Source organism: Zootoca vivipara, chromosome 1 (genome assembly GCF_963506605.1).
Source record: "Zootoca vivipara chromosome 1, rZooViv1.1, whole genome shotgun sequence".
NCBI classification, from domain to species: Eukaryota; Metazoa; Chordata; class Lepidosauria; order Squamata; family Lacertidae; genus Zootoca; species Zootoca vivipara.
Window position 1 is genome coordinate 28,842,772 of NC_083276.1, and position 20,350 is coordinate 28,863,121.

Below are 20,350 nucleotides of genomic sequence, written 5' to 3' on the forward strand. Positions count from 1 at the left end.
CACAGCTCTCATTAAGGACACAGGCACCAGACTCCAAAATTCCCCAACAGTGGATGGTTACCTGACTGAAACATATTAGGATCCATTCTCTCTTTAAAAACTTTTGACTTAAATTAACTTTCCCACCTGCAGCTAGTTCATAACATTAATAAAGATGTAAAAAAAATATTGTTTATATAGGAGTCTTTCCTACATAAGACGCTTGCCTCATTGTTCTTCTGAGCAAAAGGCCACCTAGTAAATTAGTTTGGCTTGGGATTTCAACCTACCTTATTTCAGAGCAAAATCCAACATTCTAACCATACCAGTGTGAACTTCTTGAAACCAGCTTTGGACCCAAGGATCTCCCTTAGCAAAGGACAATGAAAACACCTCATTGCCCAGTGTTTCTCTGAAAGGGCAGAAGGGGAAGGCGTGAATGGGGCCACTGTATTTCTTACCTTCTCATTCTCCTTGTATTCAAGTTGGATGGAGTGATGAGCCATGCAGAGCACGGTGATGATGAAATAGAGGAGGGCAAAGATGCTGTGCAGCCACAGGAGACGGTCACTACAGGAGACAAAACAAAATACATTTTTCCCCAAACAGGAAATACAAGGGATCTTGGCCAGAAGATAAGGAAGCCATAACATGAAGAACACCTAGAACCCCTCATTATGGGATGTGGATTCAGAGGAAGGCATTTTCACCAGCTATCTAGGCAACAAGTTCCACCCTCACATAACAGTATCACAGTTTCATGGAGAGTTAGCCCAGAAGTACCCCAAATACCTCGGCATCTTTACACACATAAAAAGCTCGCCAATAGTTGTAAAGAGAAGGAACCATGTAGAACCTTAGTTCCTGGATCTTTGTTACTCTATGTTTTGAGATCATCACAGAGTCATGGAAATATGGGGAACGGGTCAAAGACCAGGAGTAGAAAATTGCACTGTGTGTAAAAACAGTGACCCTGAATTTGTTGCCATGAGGTTGTAGCAATGTTCAAAAGAATTCCTGCAACCAGTGACCAACCCTGGAGGATTTGATATTATTCCCTTCTCCCCCTGCCCCCCATATTTGCTTTGCTGTAGAGGATAAAAACATTTCCTTTTTGTGGCTTCCACCTAAATACTTACTGCTCATACCAATTGCACAGAGCAGGTTCATACATGTGTACACATGCAAAGGGTAAAGGTAAACGACCCCTGGATGGTTAAGTCCAGTCAAATTCAACTATGGGGTGTGGCACTCAACTCCGCTTTCAGGCCGAGGGAGCCGGCGTTTGTCACAGACAACTTTCCGGGTCATGTCGCCAGCATGACTAAACTGCTTCTGGCGCAATGGAACACTGTGACGAGTGCCAGAGCGCATGGAAACACCGTTTACCTTCCCATCGCAGAGGTACCTATTTATCTACTTAAACTGATATGCTTTCGAACTGCTAGGTTGGCAGGAGCTGGGACAGAGCAATGGGAGCTCACCCCGTCACGTGGATTCGAACTGCCGACCTTACAATTGGCAAGCCCAAGAGGCCCAGTGGTTTAGACCACAGCTACCACCTTACCACATACACACACACACAGGAATTATAATGTCAAGTTATAAAGTCAAAAACACAAAACTCTGAGGAAAAGAAATCACGTACTCTTTGGGGACATTCGCAATTGTGGTTCGGCCAAAATTAGCTGGATTCTTTCCTGAGAGAGAGAGAGAGAGAGAGAGAGAGAGAGAGAGATGAGCTATCACTGACACCAGAGGGCACTGTCACAAGAGGTGCCTTTAAAGAAACCCCCTCATTTCTACAGCCATGCCTACAACATTATGCAAACAGCAGCATTTTGGGGCTCTTAGTACAAGGATGGCGACAAGGCCTGGGGTCCAAATGCTTCTCTGTGGCCACACACCACTAATTACATGGTGGGAGAGCAATTGGAGGGGTTTCTGTGCCTGCCCTGGCGCAGTCTACGTACCCAGGAGATCCCCAGAGAAGTTGACAGGGAGGACCACAGCCACTGAGAGCACGCAGATGATCAGAAGCAGCACCAAGACGTGCCGCTGGAAGGAGAGGTAGGTGGTGGCATCGATTCCACACTTGCTTTGGATTTCCTCATCCCTTAGGAGAGAAAGAGAGATGAAGGCATGTCAGCACAGAGCCACAAAATCCCATCTGTTTCCCCTCCTTTCTTTTCCTGCGAGAAAGAAAACATCAAAACAACACAGTTCGTCACATTCTCAGGTCCAGTGCAAAATGGATGACTAAGCAGTGGCTTTACAACCATGTTTGATAGGGATTCATGTCCACACATCTAGCGGAGTAAAATGGCTGATGAAAAACAGCCACGGTGTTATTTGGTCTTGAGGGAGAGACCTCTGGAATTGGAATTTTTCTTCTGCTGTTTCCCTTTTATGAACATGAATTCACTATGATGCGCCAGAAATGAAGGAGGTTTAATGCACTGCTTACTGAACCTGCCACCCCCATTGCTCCCATTTTAATAACCAGCATAGCTTTTAAAAGGCACTAAGGCTAATAGTCAGGGGTCCCTTTACCTTTAAGGCTTTTAATGTTCAGGAGGCACAAGGTTTCTGCAGACATGGGCAGGGTCCTCACAAAGGTAGAGAAGCAAAAGTTGGACTTTATCATGGTAAGTTCCTTCTTGGTAGGGAGGAGGGGATCCTGTACTGTCCTGCTGTGGAGCTGGCAGGAAGAGAACTGGAAGGGGGTCGTCCAAGCCCCTTGGATGGCCCTCACTCAAGTGTCATCTTCCTGCCAGTGGAGCAAGTGGGCAGGGAGAGCCCATGGAGGCTCCTCTCATCCCTATGAGGAGTGGAGCTTATTAGTGTAGCACAGAGGTGGGCCTCTAGCGGTCCTCAACCTAATTTCATGAGGGTGGCGAGGAGAAACTGGGGAAGGAGCAGGTGGCAGAGAGAGAAAAACAAGGTTCCTCAGCTATCATAGGGGAAGATATCTGATTGGGTTTGCATTTGAAGCCGAATCTATCAAATTTGCACTTAGCTGAATGTTGTGATGTAGTTCTCCAATTGAACAGTGCATTACAAAAATGCATTACAGGAAAGTGCAGGTAAAAATGAACGTATTAGTGGAAAAAACGTACAAAGATGCATTATATTAGAAAAAAAATAGTCAGAGGAAAAATGTAGGAGAACACTTCAATCTCCCAGGACATTCTATACAAGATCTCAAAGCAGCTGTTTTATTACAGAAAAATTTCAGAAACAGACTGGAAAGAGAAGTTGCTGAATTGGAACTCATTACCAAGCTTAAAACCATGGAGCCACCTGGGATGAACAAAGACATAGGATTCTTATCTCATTATGCATGATCAAGCTTTCTTTAGCGCCTCAGCCCTTGCTTTTCCCCTGCAGGACCTATTGTAGTCATCAGCAGTCGTTAACAGCCATCAACAGGTTTACCACTCCTATCAGCCCACCACCCATTCCCACCCACCCCCACCACCCTCTGTATATACATAAGGGTCTGGCTCTTCTGTTTCAAGTGTATCTGAAGAAGTGTGCATGCACACGAAAGCTCATACAAAAATAAGAACTTAGTTGGTCTTTAAGGTGCTACTGAAAGAATTTTTTTATTTTGCTTCGACTCAGACCAACACGGCTACCTACCTGTAACTAGAGCAAAAATGTGTTTATTGGGAGAAAGTGCTGAAAATGTTGGCGAATTTTCACGAGGAGTTTGTTTCTTTTAAAATCAGAACTTGCTGCAGAAATGTGTGGAGAACTGAAGACTGGAAAAAAGAGGAACTAAGAGAAGTGAAATTTGCAGATCCTTCCATCCCTAGCTTCCAACCGCTTTGGGCTGTGGTTCCCATCAGATTACCCCAAGGGAATGCAGCCCTCAAGAGAGGGGGACGACGACGACCATTTTCCACCCTTGGTGTAGTGAGTAAGCTTGTTATCGCATGAAGATATATGGAACTATTGGAAGACAGGGAGGGGCGAAATGAAGCAGGATTCTTCCATGGCAGGATTGTAATAGGGATTACCCTTAGCTGTTGTTTGCCTCTTGCCTTATTCATAACTTTATCTGATCAATAATACGATTAATCAACCGTTACCAATACAAATGGGTCTGTGCTTTAAGCCAGGGAGAAGAGGGAGTCAAGTCAACTGGCGACTCCTGTTTCCAAATGTCCCAGAAAACTAATACTTTAAAGACCTTAGCTTTTCTGGGGCAAACTAACATCCAGAAGAATCTACATATATGGGGCCAGAAAGTTATAGAATGAGTGAGCCTCTGAATCTACCGCTGTGATGCAGTGTTAAAGCATATCAGAACTGGAGGGCAAAACGGTGTAGCAGAATTTGGCATTAATTACAGATCTCACGCCACACTTCCATCTCTGCCACCAATGTCATCCTATGCATGTTTACTCAAAATTAAGCCTCCCTTGGTCTGGTTGCGCTAACTCCTAGGCAAGTATGCTTAGTAGGCACCATCTTGAAGCTCCTTCTCTCTCTCTTCTGCCCTGCCCAGTGGGCTGCCAGAGGATGGCAAATCATTCTTGCTGGAGAACTGAACTGATGAGATGCAGAGGGCATTTGAAATTAGGCCACATCTTGCCCTATCTGGAGGTTGCAGCTTAAAACATTTCATTATGTGAATGGTTCATGGCAAAAAGTCACCATATCTGTGATTCTCACCCAAGAGGATTTAATTACACGAAAAGTTGGAATAAGACATGTAACAGTCACCATCCAAAAGTAGCATGTACTCACTTCATCTGGTAGACTGACAGGAGCCAGGAACAGAATCCCTAGAATGGAAATTGGAGAAACAAAATGAGCCAGCTGGATGAGATCAATTAGGCAAGAACCGCTGATCTACTGATGTTCCCACCAAGCTCCAAAAATTAGGGCTATGTCTTTATTTGCAACTGTGTTGGAATGATATGGTGCAGATCAATGTAAATGAGCATGATCCTAGATAATCATTAGGAGAAAGAACACGCAAGTAAGTGCCATTTGCTTTTCCTGTGCATTTCCATTAAAAAACCCACTACGTACAGTACTAGTCACTGTCAAAGGCAGTAGTCTTGGAGAGATGGACCATTTGTCTGACACAGCTTGGCTCTTAATAAATAAATAAATAATAATAATAATAATAATAATAAGTATAATTTATTATTTATACCCTGCCGATCTGGCTCTGGGCGGCTCTCAACAGAATATTAAAAACACAATAAAACACTAAAAATTTAAAATTTCCCTAAACAGGGCTGCCTTCAGATGTCTTCTAAAAGTCAGATAGTTTATTTCATTGACATCTGGTGGCAGGGCATTCCACAGGGTGGGCACCACTACCGAGAAGGCCCTCTGCCTGGTTCCCTGTAACCTCACTTCTCACAGTGAGGGAATCACCAGAAGGCCCTTGGAGCTGGACCTCAGTGAACGATAGGGGTGGAGACGCTCCTTCAGGTATACAGGGCCGAGGCCGTTTAGGGCTTTAAAGGTGAGCACCAACACTTTGAATTGTGCTCAGAAATGTACTGGGAGCCAATGTTTCACATTCCAGATAACAACAATATAATCAGATGAACAGTTTTTCAGAAAATGGCAGGATTAGAAATAGTGAAAGTTATTCATGAAGATCATTAGGCTACCGAGCATCACCTCCTATTTGTCTGCCTTAGGATGAATAATATCATAGCATAATTGGCGGCTTTCCAGAAAAGCACTATTCACTCTGAAAACATTAGTCATCTCTACTCCCCCCACCCTTTCTTGAATGTCTGGATGACCCAATTTACATACAGTGACAGAAGCTCCTTTCAGCAGAATACAGCTCCATCCTACTTTCCGCACTTAAGCTTACCACATCCTTGTTGTCGGTGTCCAGTGGGCTGGTCTCTGATGGGGATTTCTCCTTTTCACTTTGCTCCCCATAGAAAAGTGATGTGAGGCTTCATGTATCCAGCAAGAGAGGCAGAAAGAAAGAGCATGTGTTTGGGAGAAGCACAGAGGGAGCAAAGAAGAAGAGAAGAGAGGAGGTCAGTATGGATGAGAGTTGGGGGGGAAAGGAAAAGGAAAGAGGAGAAAGAAAAACATCATTCTGATCAGACCAACTTTTAGGTGTCTAGCTCTTTCACCTCACAACCCACGAAAGCAGAGAGGCCCACAAGAGGAAGGGTGAGAGAGAAAGACAAAGGGGGTTGACATTTTTAAGTTGCACCAACAGCACTCCATGATTATGCTAAAGCTCAAGAAAGCCAGTAGGGATCAAGGGTCTCCTCTTCTCCAATGAAAGAAGCAGTTTCAGTTTCACAAGTATTTTTGTGTGCTGACCTGAAGGGGAAGTAGGCTGCCTGGCAGCAAATAGCAGCAGCATCTTAAAATGAAATGCACTGTGACTGTACATATCCACTTATGCCACATACTCTTGACTGCATGGAATCAGCCAATTAAACTATTAGAATGTGTTTCATTGCCCCAACCCTGCTTGCTCCTAGCAAAAGAGCCAAGCCTCCTAAGTTTAAAAAGTGTGGGGGGGGGCAAGGGGGAGGTCTGTGTTGGTGGAACAGAAAAAAAATGTGTTTGTACGAGTTTGGGGTCCTGGAAAAGCCATGGACTTCTTAAGCTGTAAGACCACCAACTTGATCCTTCTGACAACATTTGATAAATATTCATCACGCCAATGTACCAGGCCCTTTTTGAGCAGCTAGAAGCTCTGGGCTATCAGGACACCCTCTTGGTGCAAAGCAGGTGTTCTATGCCCTTCAATGCTCCATCACCTGAATTCAGCCTGGATTCTGCTACCGCAGGGAGACCAACCATTTCCCTCCATTTCTTTTTCACTATTAGAGGTTATGGTGGTTACGGATGGCTGCACAGTTCCTGCCTCTGTTCCAGGAAAGTGACATCGTTGAATCTGCTACATCATCACAGATAAGACCTCACTAATCCAGCACAGAGCCCATGTTTGCAGTACTGGGATGAGGAAAGAAAAGTCCCCGTGAAAATAAAATTGGGCAAGGGCAGAAGTTTGTGCAGGATTTTGCTTCCTCCTCCTGCTGCTGCTCAACCTACTAACTGTGAATTTTGACTCCCACCCACTTCCAATGTGCACCTTGCAAGTAGGTCGGGATCCATATCAACAACCACTTTTCCCCAGGACTACGGTTGAAGATTCAAAGCTCGTGAATAATAAGGGGTGGGGGTGGGAATCTGATCGGAACAAAAACTTACCTCAGCTTCTTTGCTATTACTATCTAGGATAGGAGCACTATGAAGAAGGGAAGGGATGAATGACACCCAGAGCCAAATGAAACTACCAGTGGAAAGTGACAGACCCTTTAGATGAAGATGCAGCAGAAATAATCTCATGTGACACTAGAACAGGAATCTTGGATCAGAATTTCAACAACAATTATTTCAGAGCCGTGGCGTCTGAAATAAGGGATGCCCACTGTGTACAATGGAAGTGTGTCATTTTAGAATGAAGGATAGCACTTGAAATCAACTAAAATCAGGAACCACAGCATTAGTGTGGTAATGTAAAAAACAAAATTGAAAGTGTCAGATGTTGACTTTGACTGTTTCCCGTGCCCCACACGTGTAAACACCAGAAGTAATTTTTCCCCACCTCCTGATTGGGAACAAAACCATAACCAAACAATCCCATCATCACCAGATAACCAATATCCCAGAGAGTAAGGATCAGGAGAACTTTCTAGAAGAGTGTGACCAGAAGCTATTCCATGCCATTTAAGTATAATCCCTATAGGGAATGTCCTGTGAAGGAAATGAAAGCCACTGCAAGGTGAAGATTGGGTGGGTCCATTCCAATGTTCTTTAAAAAAACAACCCACCAGGTTGGAGTGAGGCTTAGTCCTACTTAAAGCTCACTGAAACGTAAAATTTAAGACTCATTGAAGTCAATCGGTTTACTATGAGTAGGAATAAGTCCGAATCCAACTCAATGAAGGAAGAGCAAATTCATCTGATTTGAAACCTGATAGCACATTTCTAGGAATTCTCTTTCACCTGTATAGGTTCAGTTCATTTGTAGAAGAAAAATAAGATATCCCCCCTGCCTCCAATGGATTTTTTTAAAAGGGTAGGGAGCCCCAGGTACAGGCAGAGAATATTGTTCTCTTTCACTGTGAGAAATTCAGATGAGAAAGTGAGATAATTTTGGGAAAGTCGTCTGCCCCTTTAAAAGAAGTGGGGATGCATTTCTTTCACAAGAATTCCTATCTTCCCAATGTTTCAGTCCCATTGTCGCCATCATATCATTACTCATAGGAGTTCCATGTGCTTGGAGGAAAACGGCTGATAAAAAAAAGGGGGTGGGTGGTAGGAGAGAAATCATAACAATAATTAGATCCAATAATAATAAAAAACATCAACTGCTATTACTTCGGATTCACACAGTTCTTCTAAACCAGGCATAGGCAAACTTGGCCCACCAGATGTTTTGGGACTACAACTCCCATAATCTCTGACCACTAGTCCTGTTAGCTAGGGATGATGGGAGTTGTAGTCCCAAAACATCTGGAGGGCCGAGTTTGCCTATGCCTATTCTAAACTGCTTCAAGCAGTTATCAAAGGGAGATAGGCAAGAGTTCTAAAACACAATAGAGGTAGCTAGAACATCCTTTTGTTTATTCTGCTCAACAAACATAAAAAAAATCAAAGCAGTGTACTTAACACAAGAAAATACAGATAACAAAAATACTATCATCTATCTATCTATCTATCAATCATCTATCTATCTATCTATCTATCTATCTATCTATCATCTATCTATCTATCATCTATCTCAATTGGCTGGATTCAACAAACCCGATGCACAAGGGTTTCTGCTAGTGCAACAGGGCTTTCTCCCCCTCACTTCTCCCCACACCTCCCCCAAATCCACCCTGGAGGGTTGGCAGAACCACCCACCCCCAAACAGTGAGCGGGGAGAGGGAAGGGGAGACCATTCTGTCTGGCAAGCAGAAATGTTTGTGCTGCCAGAACTATCAAGACAGTGTGTTGCTGAATTCCCCCCGCTGTGCTGCATTCTGAGGTTTCTGCTGTCAGAGCAGTGAACACATGCTCATGTGCACTAGAAAACTTTCTTTCCTTGGTAAGAAAGCTGACTTGATCAGGGTTCCATGCATGTTGTACAGCAGGCACTGGAGGGACCCCTTCCATCATTCTTACACTGCCTCAGTCATGCAGATTCTAGGACATCTTTGCCCATTGGGACCCCGCCTTGGGGCTGCTGCTGGCCGCTGCCCTTGTTGCCAGCCCAGCAGCACCAGCCAGCATTTCCTGGGGCTCTTATTTTCGGTTACAGAAAACTGCCCTCCTATTATTCTCTCAGACCCTCACCTTCATCCTTTTAGGAAAGCTGCATTCTTACCTGTCATTGTCCATAAGCAAGGCCAGGCGTCCATAGTCCCAAGCTGCTTTCCGAAGGCAGGAGAAGACCAGGAGGAGGAACTGGAGGAGGGGACAGAAAAGCTACAGCTTAGGTGACCCTCTTCATGGGACTGAGAGGAGCCCACCCTTAAGAGGTGTCCTTCCCCTTTATCTATGGCCTCACATCGTGACAGAAGCCTGGTTTTCTTTTTTAACCTATAAAGCCTTAAAAGGCTCAGGATTACGATACATCAGGGACAGCCTCGTCTCATATGAACCAACCCAGACCCAGCAACCATCATCTGAGGCCCTTCTTTGTGTGCCTGCTCTATGAAAGGTCCAGAATGTGGCAACACAAGAACAGGTCTTGGTGGCTTGCCCCAGGGAGGCTCACCTGGTTCTTTCATTACATATCTTTAGGCACCAGGCAAAACCAGGCCTTTGGTGTTTAGCTATATGTGGCCTTTTAGAAAAGGGTGAGATATGGTCAAAGGCCTGGAAACGATGCCTTATGAGGAACGGCTTAGGGAGCTGGGTATGTTTAGCCTGGAGAAGAGAAGGTTAAGGGGTGATATGATAGCCATGTTCAAATATATAAAAGGATGTCATATAGAGGAGGGAGAAAGGTTGTTTTCTGCTGCTCCAGAGAAGCGGACACGGAGCAATGGATTCAAACTACAAGAAAGAAGATTCCACCTAAACATTAGGAAGAACTTCCTGACAGTAAGAACGGTTTGGCAGTGGAATTTGCTGCCAAGGAGTGTGGTGGAGTCTCCTTCTTTGGAGGTCTTTAAGCAGAGGCTGGACAGGCATATGTCAAGAATGCTTTGATGGTGTTTCCTGCTTGGCAGGGGGTTGGACTGGATGGCCCTTGTGGTCTCTTCCGTTTCTATGATTCTATGATTCTATGGACCTAATGTCTTTTCCCTCTTGTTTTTAATGTATCTATGTGCAGTTTTTGGTTTTGTTTGGTTGGTTGTAAGTCGCTTTGGGTTGTCGCAAGATAAAGTGACCAAGAAATTCAATAAATAGTAATAATAATAATAAACCTTGTATGCAGTCATCCGCATGGCATCAAAACAAACTTTGAAAAAATTTTCCATTACAAATTCAGCTCACATCCACAGGGTATACTTCAGTCTTAAGTGTTAAGATAATTTCTCAATAGTCGCTGCTACGACTGAGACTGAGGAGAGATTACTGTACTATTTTTAATAAACGATATAAATCGAGACCCTACAGAGTCAAACCCATCTTTCTTCCTTATCACCTCCAATGGAGAGTTAAGTGTTCCATAAGTGCTATATTCCACACCTATTAGGTCCATGTTTCTATGGTGGGAGGGGGTGGTCCTCACCACCATCACCACCATTTGTCTTGCTGAACACTTCTGCTTTCACACATTTTGGTATTTTGTTAAAGGGCAGCACAAGATGTTAGCTAAACAAAAATTCATGCCCAAACCTGCATTTGCCGATATACTGTGAAAGTGAGATGGGAGAATGAATGGCCAGGAAGGAAGAGGGAGTGTTTAACCTTAATGATGCCTGCTGGTCTTCCCTTGCAAAGCACACAAACACTCAAGCCAAATTTCCCTTTTAAGTTTACTCCTGGACTTGGAAAAGGTGAAAAATATGGAAGAGTGAGATAGTCAGACAGGGGGAGGGACTAAACATCTCCTACCCAACTTGCAGTTTCCCCAGCAAGTCTCCCACCACTACACAACATTAGTGGTATAAGGCTAACTCGGGATTGGGGGTTCTGTTTTGTGTTGTAACATGCAGCTCCACCCTAGGCTTTATCAGGAAGAAGCAACCTTATTTAGAAGCAGAGTAACATGAACTGTGTACAGCAGTGTCATCAATTATCAGGTGTTATTCTACACACAGCAGCACTGATAACATGGCAAACTCAGGATGGAGAAATATCTGCTTTTTAAGGCAAGCTATTATCAGTGTGGAACATTTTTAGTGTGTTCTCTTCTAACCGCTTCCCTTTTTGGAAATAAGACAGTGAATTGTATTTTTTGAAACAAGAACGTAAGAAGGGCCTGCTGATTCAGGCCAACAGCCCATCAAGTCCAGCATCCTGTTCTTACCTCTGGGAAACGAGGGAGCAGAACATGAGAGCAACAGCTACTGTTTCCAGAAACTGGTAGTCAGAGGCATATTGACCCTGACAATGGAGGCAAATTATAAAAAGGTAAAAAGGTAAAGGACCCCTGTACAGTTAAGTCCAGTCAAAGGCAACTATGGGGTTGTGGTGCTCATCTCACTTTCAGGCGGAGGGAACTGGTGTTTGTCCATAGCAGCTTTCCGGGTCATGTGGCCAGCATGACTAAACCGCTTCTGGTGCAATGGAACACCGTGACGGAAACCAGAGCACATGGAAACGCTGTTTACCTTCCAGCCGCAGCAGTACCCATTTATCTACTTTGCACTGGTGTGCTTCCAAACTGCTAGGTTGGCAGGAGCTGGGACAGAGCAACGGGAGCTCACCCTGTCGCAGGGATTCGAACCGCCGACCTTCTGATCGGCAAGCCCACCTGTGTCTCCCAAGGCAAATTATAGCCACTGTGGATAGTATATACCAGGCATCCCCAAACTGCGGCCCTCCAGATGTTTTGGCCTACAACTCCCATGATCCCTAGCTAACAGGACCAGTGGTCAGGGATGATGGGAATTGTACTCCAAAACATCTGGAGGGCCGAAGTTTGGGGATGCCTGGTATATACAGATAGCATGTACACATAGATGGGACCCAGGTGGCGCTGTGGTTAAACCACTGAGCCTAGAGCTTGCTGATCAGAAGGTCGGCGGTTCGAATCCCTGTGACGGGGTGAGCTCCTGTTGCTTGGTCCCAGCTCCTGCCAACCTAGCAGTTCGAAAGCACGTCAAAATGCAAGTAGATAAATAGGAACCGCTACAGCGGGAAGGTAAACGGCGTTTCCATGTGCTGCTCTGGTTTGCCAGAAGCGGCTTTGTCATGCTGGCCACATGACCTGGAAGCTGTACGCCGGCTCCCTCGGCCAATAATGCGAGATGAGCGCGCAACCCCAGAGTCGGACACGACTGGACCTAATGGTCAGGGGTCCCTTTACCTTTACCTATGTACACATAGATACTGGGAAGAGTTGAAAGAAGAGCAAACGGCTCATCTAATAATGATGAAGCCAACCCATTCCCAGCTGAATGTGAAGCAATGTGGATCCCAAGTAACGCATGGTTAATAATGAGATATTAAGGACCTCCCGTCTTCACTCACCAACCAGATGATGAAGTTGAGGGCAAGCACCGTGGGTACACCGCCAAACGGCAGCCCTTGCAGGACAGAGCTGCGGGAATGGGCGTTGAAGCACTGCTCCGTGCTGTTGTTTTGGGCATCCAGGAATATGGAGTCATCCAGGGAGATGGAGCTCCAGTTTCCTGCCAGAGGATCAGTTCTGTACATCCTGTCCATCTATGAAGCTGGTGGTCTCCTAGAGAGCTTTACTCTGCAAAATACCTGGGTAAAGTTAAGAGGGGCAGGGTTGAAGGAGACTTTAAAAGCTCTATTTATTTAATAAGCTTACATGCTGCTTACAATATATAAAATATATTGAAGGGGTTTACAAGAAGGAACCAAAGACTTCAAAAACAGTAAAAGATCATGGACTCTAAGATATGCAGCAAACTCAATATACAAATTCAGATAACATATGCAAATAAAATCATTTTAAAAACCCAAATACAATACAATCCTTGAAGTAATAAGCAATATGATCCAGCAATCCGTCAGAAAATGTCTAACCAAAGAGATATCGGCTTGGTTTGCACACCATGCTATACCAGACCATAGTTTAGCACACATGTGCAACTGTCCAGTCCCTGGTAGAGGAGAGTGCAGCTACTCTGCACTGTGGTCAGTCCATTGCTGCACTGTGCTAAGCCACAATTTGGCGCAGTGTGTCATCTGAATCTGGGCTTGTTATTTCAAGACTTACTAAAAGCTGTAAGCAAGGTTCGTCCTATAGTTTACAGCTTCTGGTTTGTCCAGAAGAGCTAAAGCACAAGCTCAGGTTTGGATGACAAGATAAGCCAAACCATAGTTTAGTGAAGCATAGCAGAAAGACCATGGAGAAGCAAAGTGTTGGTTTAATTTGGAAATATGGGTGAAATTGCACTAGCTGCTTGGTCTGTGTTTTGTCTCCCATCTGTTAAAACAGGAGTAGCTAACCTATGAGCCTCTGGACTTTGATGCACTCTAACTCCCATTAGCTCCAGCCAGCCCAGCCAATGGTCAGGGATGATGGGATTTGGAGTTCAACTGTTAGCCACCCCTCCTCTAAGACATGGGTACAGCCCTGTTCACTCTGAAATCACCAAGAACAATGAACAATAGGCTTCTGGATTACATAGACCTCAGCCTGAACCAGCAAAGCAATTCTTGTATTTGTTTTCCACCAGCTCTTAAATGGTCCCAATGCCGGGGAGGAGGCAAAGCACCAGTTGCAGTGAACTCCCTTAAGAAGAGCCCTGCTTGCTGGATCAGGCCAAAGGCCCATCTAGCCCTGCCTCCTGTCCTCCATGGCAACTCGATGCCTGTGGGAAGCTCACAAGCAGGATCTTGAGTGCAACACCACCCGCTGCTGCTCTGCCTCATGCTCTATGACAAGGACTTAGGAGCCAATCTATCCTCTTTACACTTGTGGTTTCTTTTTTATTCATACCCAAGAAGAGTCATTCCCAGATTTAGACTCCGTTCCAGACACCAGGATCAGCCATCATCATCACTGCGGTGGAGGCAGTCTGAGCTCTGCTGCAAAACAAAACCAAAAACCAAACAATAACTTGTGGAAACTGAGTGACTTGAGCTGTACAGGCCCTCCAGTATTCTTTGCATCATTCTTTGTAATAATCCGGTGAAACGTGTCTTGCCACACCTCACCAACCCTTGCAAAACAAGCATCTGTTTTGAGAGGCAGGAGTGTCCTGATTAGATCTTCAGACATCCAGCTGAATTGGCAGCCACTGAATTGCTCAGGCCTGTAAGCATTTGTTTTCACCTGCCAACTTCCTTGGTTTCTAATGATCAACCTAAACAGGACATGGTTGGCAGTGAGGTAGAACAAACACAGCAAATTCGTTTCCCTAAACTCGTTGCATGCTGCATGTGGTAAGCTTTTTAAAAGTCGCATGCACCCAACATCTCTCACCACCAAAGGAACACAAGCAAACAGCAGAGAACCTGCACAAGCGACGCTGACAACCCCCTCCCCACATATATTAAGCAAAATAGAAACATTGTCACCTGACCCCACCCCCACCCATCTCTTCCCCATCTACAGTGGTGCCTCGCTAGACGAATTTAATTCGTTCCATGGGTCTTTTCTTATAACGAAAAATTCGTCTAGCGAATCCCATAGGAATGCATTGAATTTTTTTTGAATTTTTTTTTGCCCATAGGAACGCATTAATTGAATTTCAATGCATTCCTATGGGAAACCACGATTCACTAGACGAATTTTTCATAAAATGAATTCGTCTAGCGAGGCAACCTCCGCTCGAAAAATCCTTTTGTTAAGCGAAAATTTCGTTAAGCAGGGCATTCGTTAAGCGAGGCACCACTGTACCTCTTTCCCCCTTTTCTTCCCAATGTCTCAACAAATGAAACTGATTTGTAAAAATGTTATGAGAGACATTGCATATGTCTTTGAAAATCAAGAAAATCTTTAATAAAAAAAAGTGGCATGCACAGACACGGTTTACATACTCTTTAATCAACAACTTCTGATTTATATGAAACAATATAAAATAATTATTAAAAATACACATAACTCTCAAAAGTTAAAACAACAACAAGCTGGCATATTTTTTAAAAAAATAAAAACACAAGTAAATGAAATAAAACAATAAGTATGTATGAAGCACCCTAATTTGGAAATTAATGTTCAAGTACTCTGAGAACTGTAGCTCTCCTAACAGGGATCTCCTAACAACTCTCAGCACCCTTAACAAACTACAGATCCCAGGATTCTTTCGGGAAAGCCATGCTTAAAGTGCTTTCATAGTGCTTTAACTGTATGGTGTGAAGGTGTGGCCACAGTCTCCCTCTTTTGACAGGCAGTCAGGTTGTGTATCCATAGCAGTGGCCAGAGGAGGAATGACCAATATGGGGAACACAGAGAGAAGAAATGCCACGGTGCATCTGCAGCAGCACAACCAGGCACCTTCATCTGCCCCACCTGCAACAAAACATGTCTCTTCCGTATCGGTCTCTATAAGCCACAGCAGGCGCTGTAACTCTCCAACAGTTTGACCACCCCCAAAGGCGCACTCCTCCATTGTCTCCCAAAACAGAGGGATGCCAACTCCCTCCTTCAAATGGGCAGTGGAAATAAGTCTCTTTTGTCTTTCAAAATGGCAACAGAGTCATAGTAAAATCTGCCCTCTGTCTGAGTGTGCAGCTCCTTTCTGCCTGTGCCTGCCTTCTCTCTCCTCCCCTCTTTATGTAAACAGCAGGGAAGTCGCCATCTGGCACTGCCAATTGCTGCATAATTCATTCCCATTTTGTTAACAAGAGTGACCCTCTCACAGAGAGAGCGTCTGGACCAGAGAGACACCTAGTAACCTGCAGCTTTGAGATTATTTCCCCCTGGCACAGAGAAGGCTTTTCAGGGTCAGCATTCAGGCTGTTTCCACAGTTTGAAGCTTTCCTATAGAAGAAGAAGAAGAGTTTGGATTTGATATCCCGCTTTATCACTACCCGAAGGAGTCTCAAAGCGGCTAACATTCTCCTTTCCCTTCCTCCCCCACAACAAACACTGAGTGGGGCTGAGAGACTTCAGAGAAGTGTGACTAGCCCAAGGTTACCCAGCAGCATACCTGCCAAGTTCCGGACGTAAAGATCCGGGATCGGCAGCGCGCGCATGACCGGAAGTTGCGTGACGCAACTTCCGGTGGCGCTTCGCCCTTCTATGGGCACCAGAAAATGGCGGCGCCAGCGCCGGAAGTCACTTCCGCGCATGACCGGAAACACGTAAAAGCGACTTCCGACGTCGGTGCCGCCATTTTCTGATGCCCATAGAAGGGCAAACCGCAACCGGAAGTCGCGTCATGCAACTTCCGGTCATGCGCGGAAGCGACTTCCGGCGCCGGCGCCGCCATTTTCTGGTGCCCATAGAAGGGCAAAGCGGCACCAGAAAAATGGCCGCCGGGCCGAAGCTTATTTAAGGGACAATACCGGGATTTTAACCTAAACGGGAGACCGCCGGGAAACGGTAAGAAAAAAGGGGTTTTCCCGGCGGATACGGGATACTTGGCAGCTATGCCCAGCAGCTGCATGTGGAGGAGCAGAGACACGAACCCAGTTCCCCAGATTACAAGTCTACCGCTCTTAACCACTACACCACACTGGCTCTCTTCCTATGCAAGAAAGCACCTTCCATGGCTTCTTCCATGGGTGTTACCATCACAATAATCCTGTGAAGTATGTTAGGCCAAGAAGTACCGTAATGGCCAATTGGCTCAAGTGTGTTTACATACATATATAATTTTATTTCTATGCTGCCTTTCCTCAGATCAAACCATGCTCAAGGTGGCTTGCAACATGAAAAAATGCATAACTACAACATAACAAAAGCAACCCAACAATAAATAAAACATTAAAAAAGACACAACCACACTACACAATTTCCACATAAATGGCAAGATCTAAAATAAAGATTAAAAAACTCAAGGGTAACAACCCCCCTAAACCGCCAAATAACACCCCAGCCCAAGTATCTGTTCAGCAGCCTCAGCTTTTGTTGTTGTTGTTTAGTCGTTTAGTCGTGTCCGACTCTTCGTGACCCCATGGACCAGAGCACGCCAGGCACTCCTGTCTTGCACTGCCTCCCGCAGTTTGGTCAAACTCATGTTCGTAGCTTCGAGAAAACACTGTCCAACCATCTCGTCCTCTGTCATCCCCTTCTCCTTGGGCCCTCCATCTTTCTCAACATCAGGGTCTTTTGTAGTTGGAGTTAATCCGGGCCCCAACCTCTCAGGCCAGGTGGGAAAAGGCCTGCAAGGCAGAGAGCACGTCTTCCAGGACTCTCGGCCAACATGGCCTCTGGCCTCTTCAGCAGCCTCAACATTTGAGGTTTCACAATGTTTACATGTGATGTACATATGCTGGGAAACTGCAGCCAATTATACCTTCCCTATACAAGTATGTGGGACCTTCACACACATTAAGAAGCACTAATAATTTTCACACATTTACTATATAGAAGCATCTTTGCATAGAAAAATAAAGAGGGCGCACACAGCAGCTTCTATTCTGATTTTAGGTACATCCCGTTCTCCCTGTTTTACAGATCTGATCAAAACCAAATGCTCATAGGCATGGAGTAGAAAACAAGAGTTGGGATGATCTTTTCAGCCCAGGGTATCAAGACTCCTGCCTCTTCCTGCTGAAGTAGACACAGCTTTGCCACATCATCAATATTCCTTTTCTTTGTCTTCCCTTGAACTCCCACTGAGCCTTCCTGTCAGATCTACCAGGCTTGGTGACACTTGCTAATTATGTTAATGAGAGATTTTTAAGAATGTAATCTCATTTCTTGGGAGCCTTGCACTCCTAGTCAGCTCAAAAGAGTGTCTGGGGGGAATGTACAAATATGCATTTCTCCATCTGTGCTCTGAAGTTCTTGGAGGGCATTCCACAAGCACCGACCTTCTTTCTTCAGTCAGCCAAACAAGATTACCAAATACCAAGCTTGCTTCCCTGCAATATCCAGTCTGTTTCAGAGCAATCTGTCTCCTACGTCCCTTCTCACAAAACAAATGCAGAGGCATCCCTCTGGCTCAGTTTTTCCTAAACAAAAGCCTTGGTTACCTCAACAATGCAAACAGAAGAGCTACATCAGTACTGGGGAAATCATCCAAAATGTTAAGTGCACAGACACTCACAAGGGGAACAACACACTACTGTGCCAAGCTCAAAGATTCCTCTCAACACTTTCCATTTATACTTCTTTTCCATTGGATTTTCTCAAGGTCTGTCCCTTCATTTTCCCTCCACCCACCAGTCCACTTCTGCCACCAGTAGAACCCGCGGGCGTTGAGAATCAGAGGGGTCCCTTGTAAGCTGGGTTTAACCTCCCCTCTCCCTCCTCCCCCCTCATCTGCCCTTTATTCCCTCCTTCCAGTTCTCACATGAACTGATACACAGTAGGCCACATTCACACCATAAAGGACTATGGTACCACCTTAAACATGCATGTTATTGTTTGTTGTTTAGTCGTGTCCGACTCCTCGTGACCCCATGGACCAGAGCACGCCAGGCACTCCTGTCTTCTACTGCCTCCCGCAGTTTGGTCAAACTCATGTTCGTAGCTTTGAGAACACTATCCAACCATCTCGTCCTCTGTCGTCCCCTTCTCCTAGTGCCCTCCATCTTTCCCAACATCAGGGTCTTTTCCAGGGAGTCTTCTCTTCTCATGAGATGGCCAAAGTATTGGAGCAGCCCAGTGAGCACTCAGGGCTGATTTCCTTCAGAATGGATAGGTTTGATCTTCTTGCAGTCCATGGGACTCTCAAGAGTCTCCTCCAGCACCGTAATTCAAAAGCATCAATTCTTTGGCAATCAGCCTAAACAGGCATGGCTTCCCCCAAAGAATTCTGGGAGCTGTAGTTTAAGGGTGCTGAGAGTTGTTAGGAAATTTCATTGCCCTCCCAGAGCTATGATTCCCAGAGTTTCTTAATATGAGGGATTGACTGTTAAACTACTCTGGAAACTGTAGCTCGGAGGGGGAGGGATTAGAGTTCTCTTAACAACTCTCAGCACCCTTAATAAACTACAGTTCCCAGAAGCCATGACTGCTTAAAGTGGCATCATAGTACTTTGAATGTATTGTGCGAATGTGGCCAAAGTCACTTTGCATCACATAACTGTTCTGTTTCAGACAATACAATAAAGCAAATCACCAACACCAGAAATGACTACCTTTCCTATACCTGGAAACTGTTAAAGAAGCATTTCCTAAATAGCATGACAGATGTTACGAGATACTGGCTGCCTGCTAACCTGTGCTGAATTTTATGCACGCTTAGCGTCCCAATTCTAAGTACAAACAGTACAGCTTATTTCCCAAGTGCTGTGTTTAGATTCAAGCAGAACTACAAATCAGCAAGACTCTGGTGCATGTAACCAGTGTACAATTGCAAAAATTAAGTATAACAAACTTAGAACAGAAGGGAGCTAGTACCAGTTCAGAATTATGTCCATTAACCATTTATTTTCCCCCTAGATGTAAATGGTCATCAATCTGCATCACTATTCATTAAGCGTTTTAATGAGGTCCTTACAGTATGTATGTCACTTAGAACCTATATGACTCACAGAAGAATTGCCCTCCCCCCGCCGGTTCCCTGAGGTTTGCAATACTTTTTTGTTGGCAAGGCTGTTATTTTAAAGAGAGGGACCGACCTAGTAAAAGCTGCCCTTCTACTTGGTCCATCTAGCTTTTTACTGTCTCTACACTGTAAACTCTACACTAACTGGAAACAGCTCTCTATGGTGTCAAACTGGATTTGCCAGAGATCGAATCTGGGATCTTTTGCTTGCAAGGCACTCTCACTACAGCCCTTTATTACATCAGAGCCCTTATTAAATCTTAACTTTTAACTCTGCGTTTGTGTAAGTTATGTATCCACATCAATTCATTTTGGCAAAGCCCCCTCCTCATTTAGATCCTTGCAGATGCTGGATTCCAGCAAACAGGTACTATGTCAGCAAATTGCTTCAGTCTCTAGCACTCAACCTTTATAATGGGACAAGCCAAAGTAGCTCGTATCACTTTAGAAAAACTCATGCTTTTATGAACAAAATAAGGTTGATAATAATAATAATAATAATAATAATAATAATAATAATAATAATAATTTATTTATACCCCGTCCATCTGGCTGGGTTCCCCCAGCCACTCTACAAAGCTTCTTCTTTGACAAACAACCTCAGACAA

The 20,350-nt window shown here is 44.7% G+C and overlaps 1 protein-coding gene across 3 annotated transcripts in view; it reads right to left on the reverse strand.

The window, feature by feature from the left end:
• Positions 1 to 20,350, reverse strand: part of TMEM63C (transmembrane protein 63C) — a 79,845-nt gene that overhangs the window by 23,518 nt on the left and 35,977 nt on the right. For 2 of the 3 annotated variants that reach the window (XM_035108112.2, XM_035108111.2), the window contains 9 exons: positions 14,075 to 14,163; positions 12,631 to 12,870; positions 9,368 to 9,447; positions 8,257 to 8,289; positions 5,834 to 5,921; positions 4,738 to 4,775; positions 1,953 to 2,095; positions 1,628 to 1,679; positions 441 to 549 (listed from right to left, as the gene is read on the reverse strand). In XM_035108112.2, coding sequence (XP_034964003.1) covers positions 441 to 549; positions 1,628 to 1,679; positions 1,953 to 2,095; positions 4,738 to 4,775; positions 5,834 to 5,921; positions 8,257 to 8,289; positions 9,368 to 9,447; positions 12,631 to 12,825 — 738 coding nt within the window. In that variant the 5' untranslated portion in view covers positions 12,826 to 12,870; positions 14,075 to 14,163. The remainder of the gene's footprint in view (positions 1 to 440; positions 550 to 1,627; positions 1,680 to 1,952; positions 2,096 to 4,737; positions 4,776 to 5,833; positions 5,922 to 8,256; positions 8,290 to 9,367; positions 9,448 to 12,630; positions 12,871 to 14,074; positions 14,164 to 20,350) is intronic. The other variant, XM_035108113.2, reaches the window with a different exon arrangement.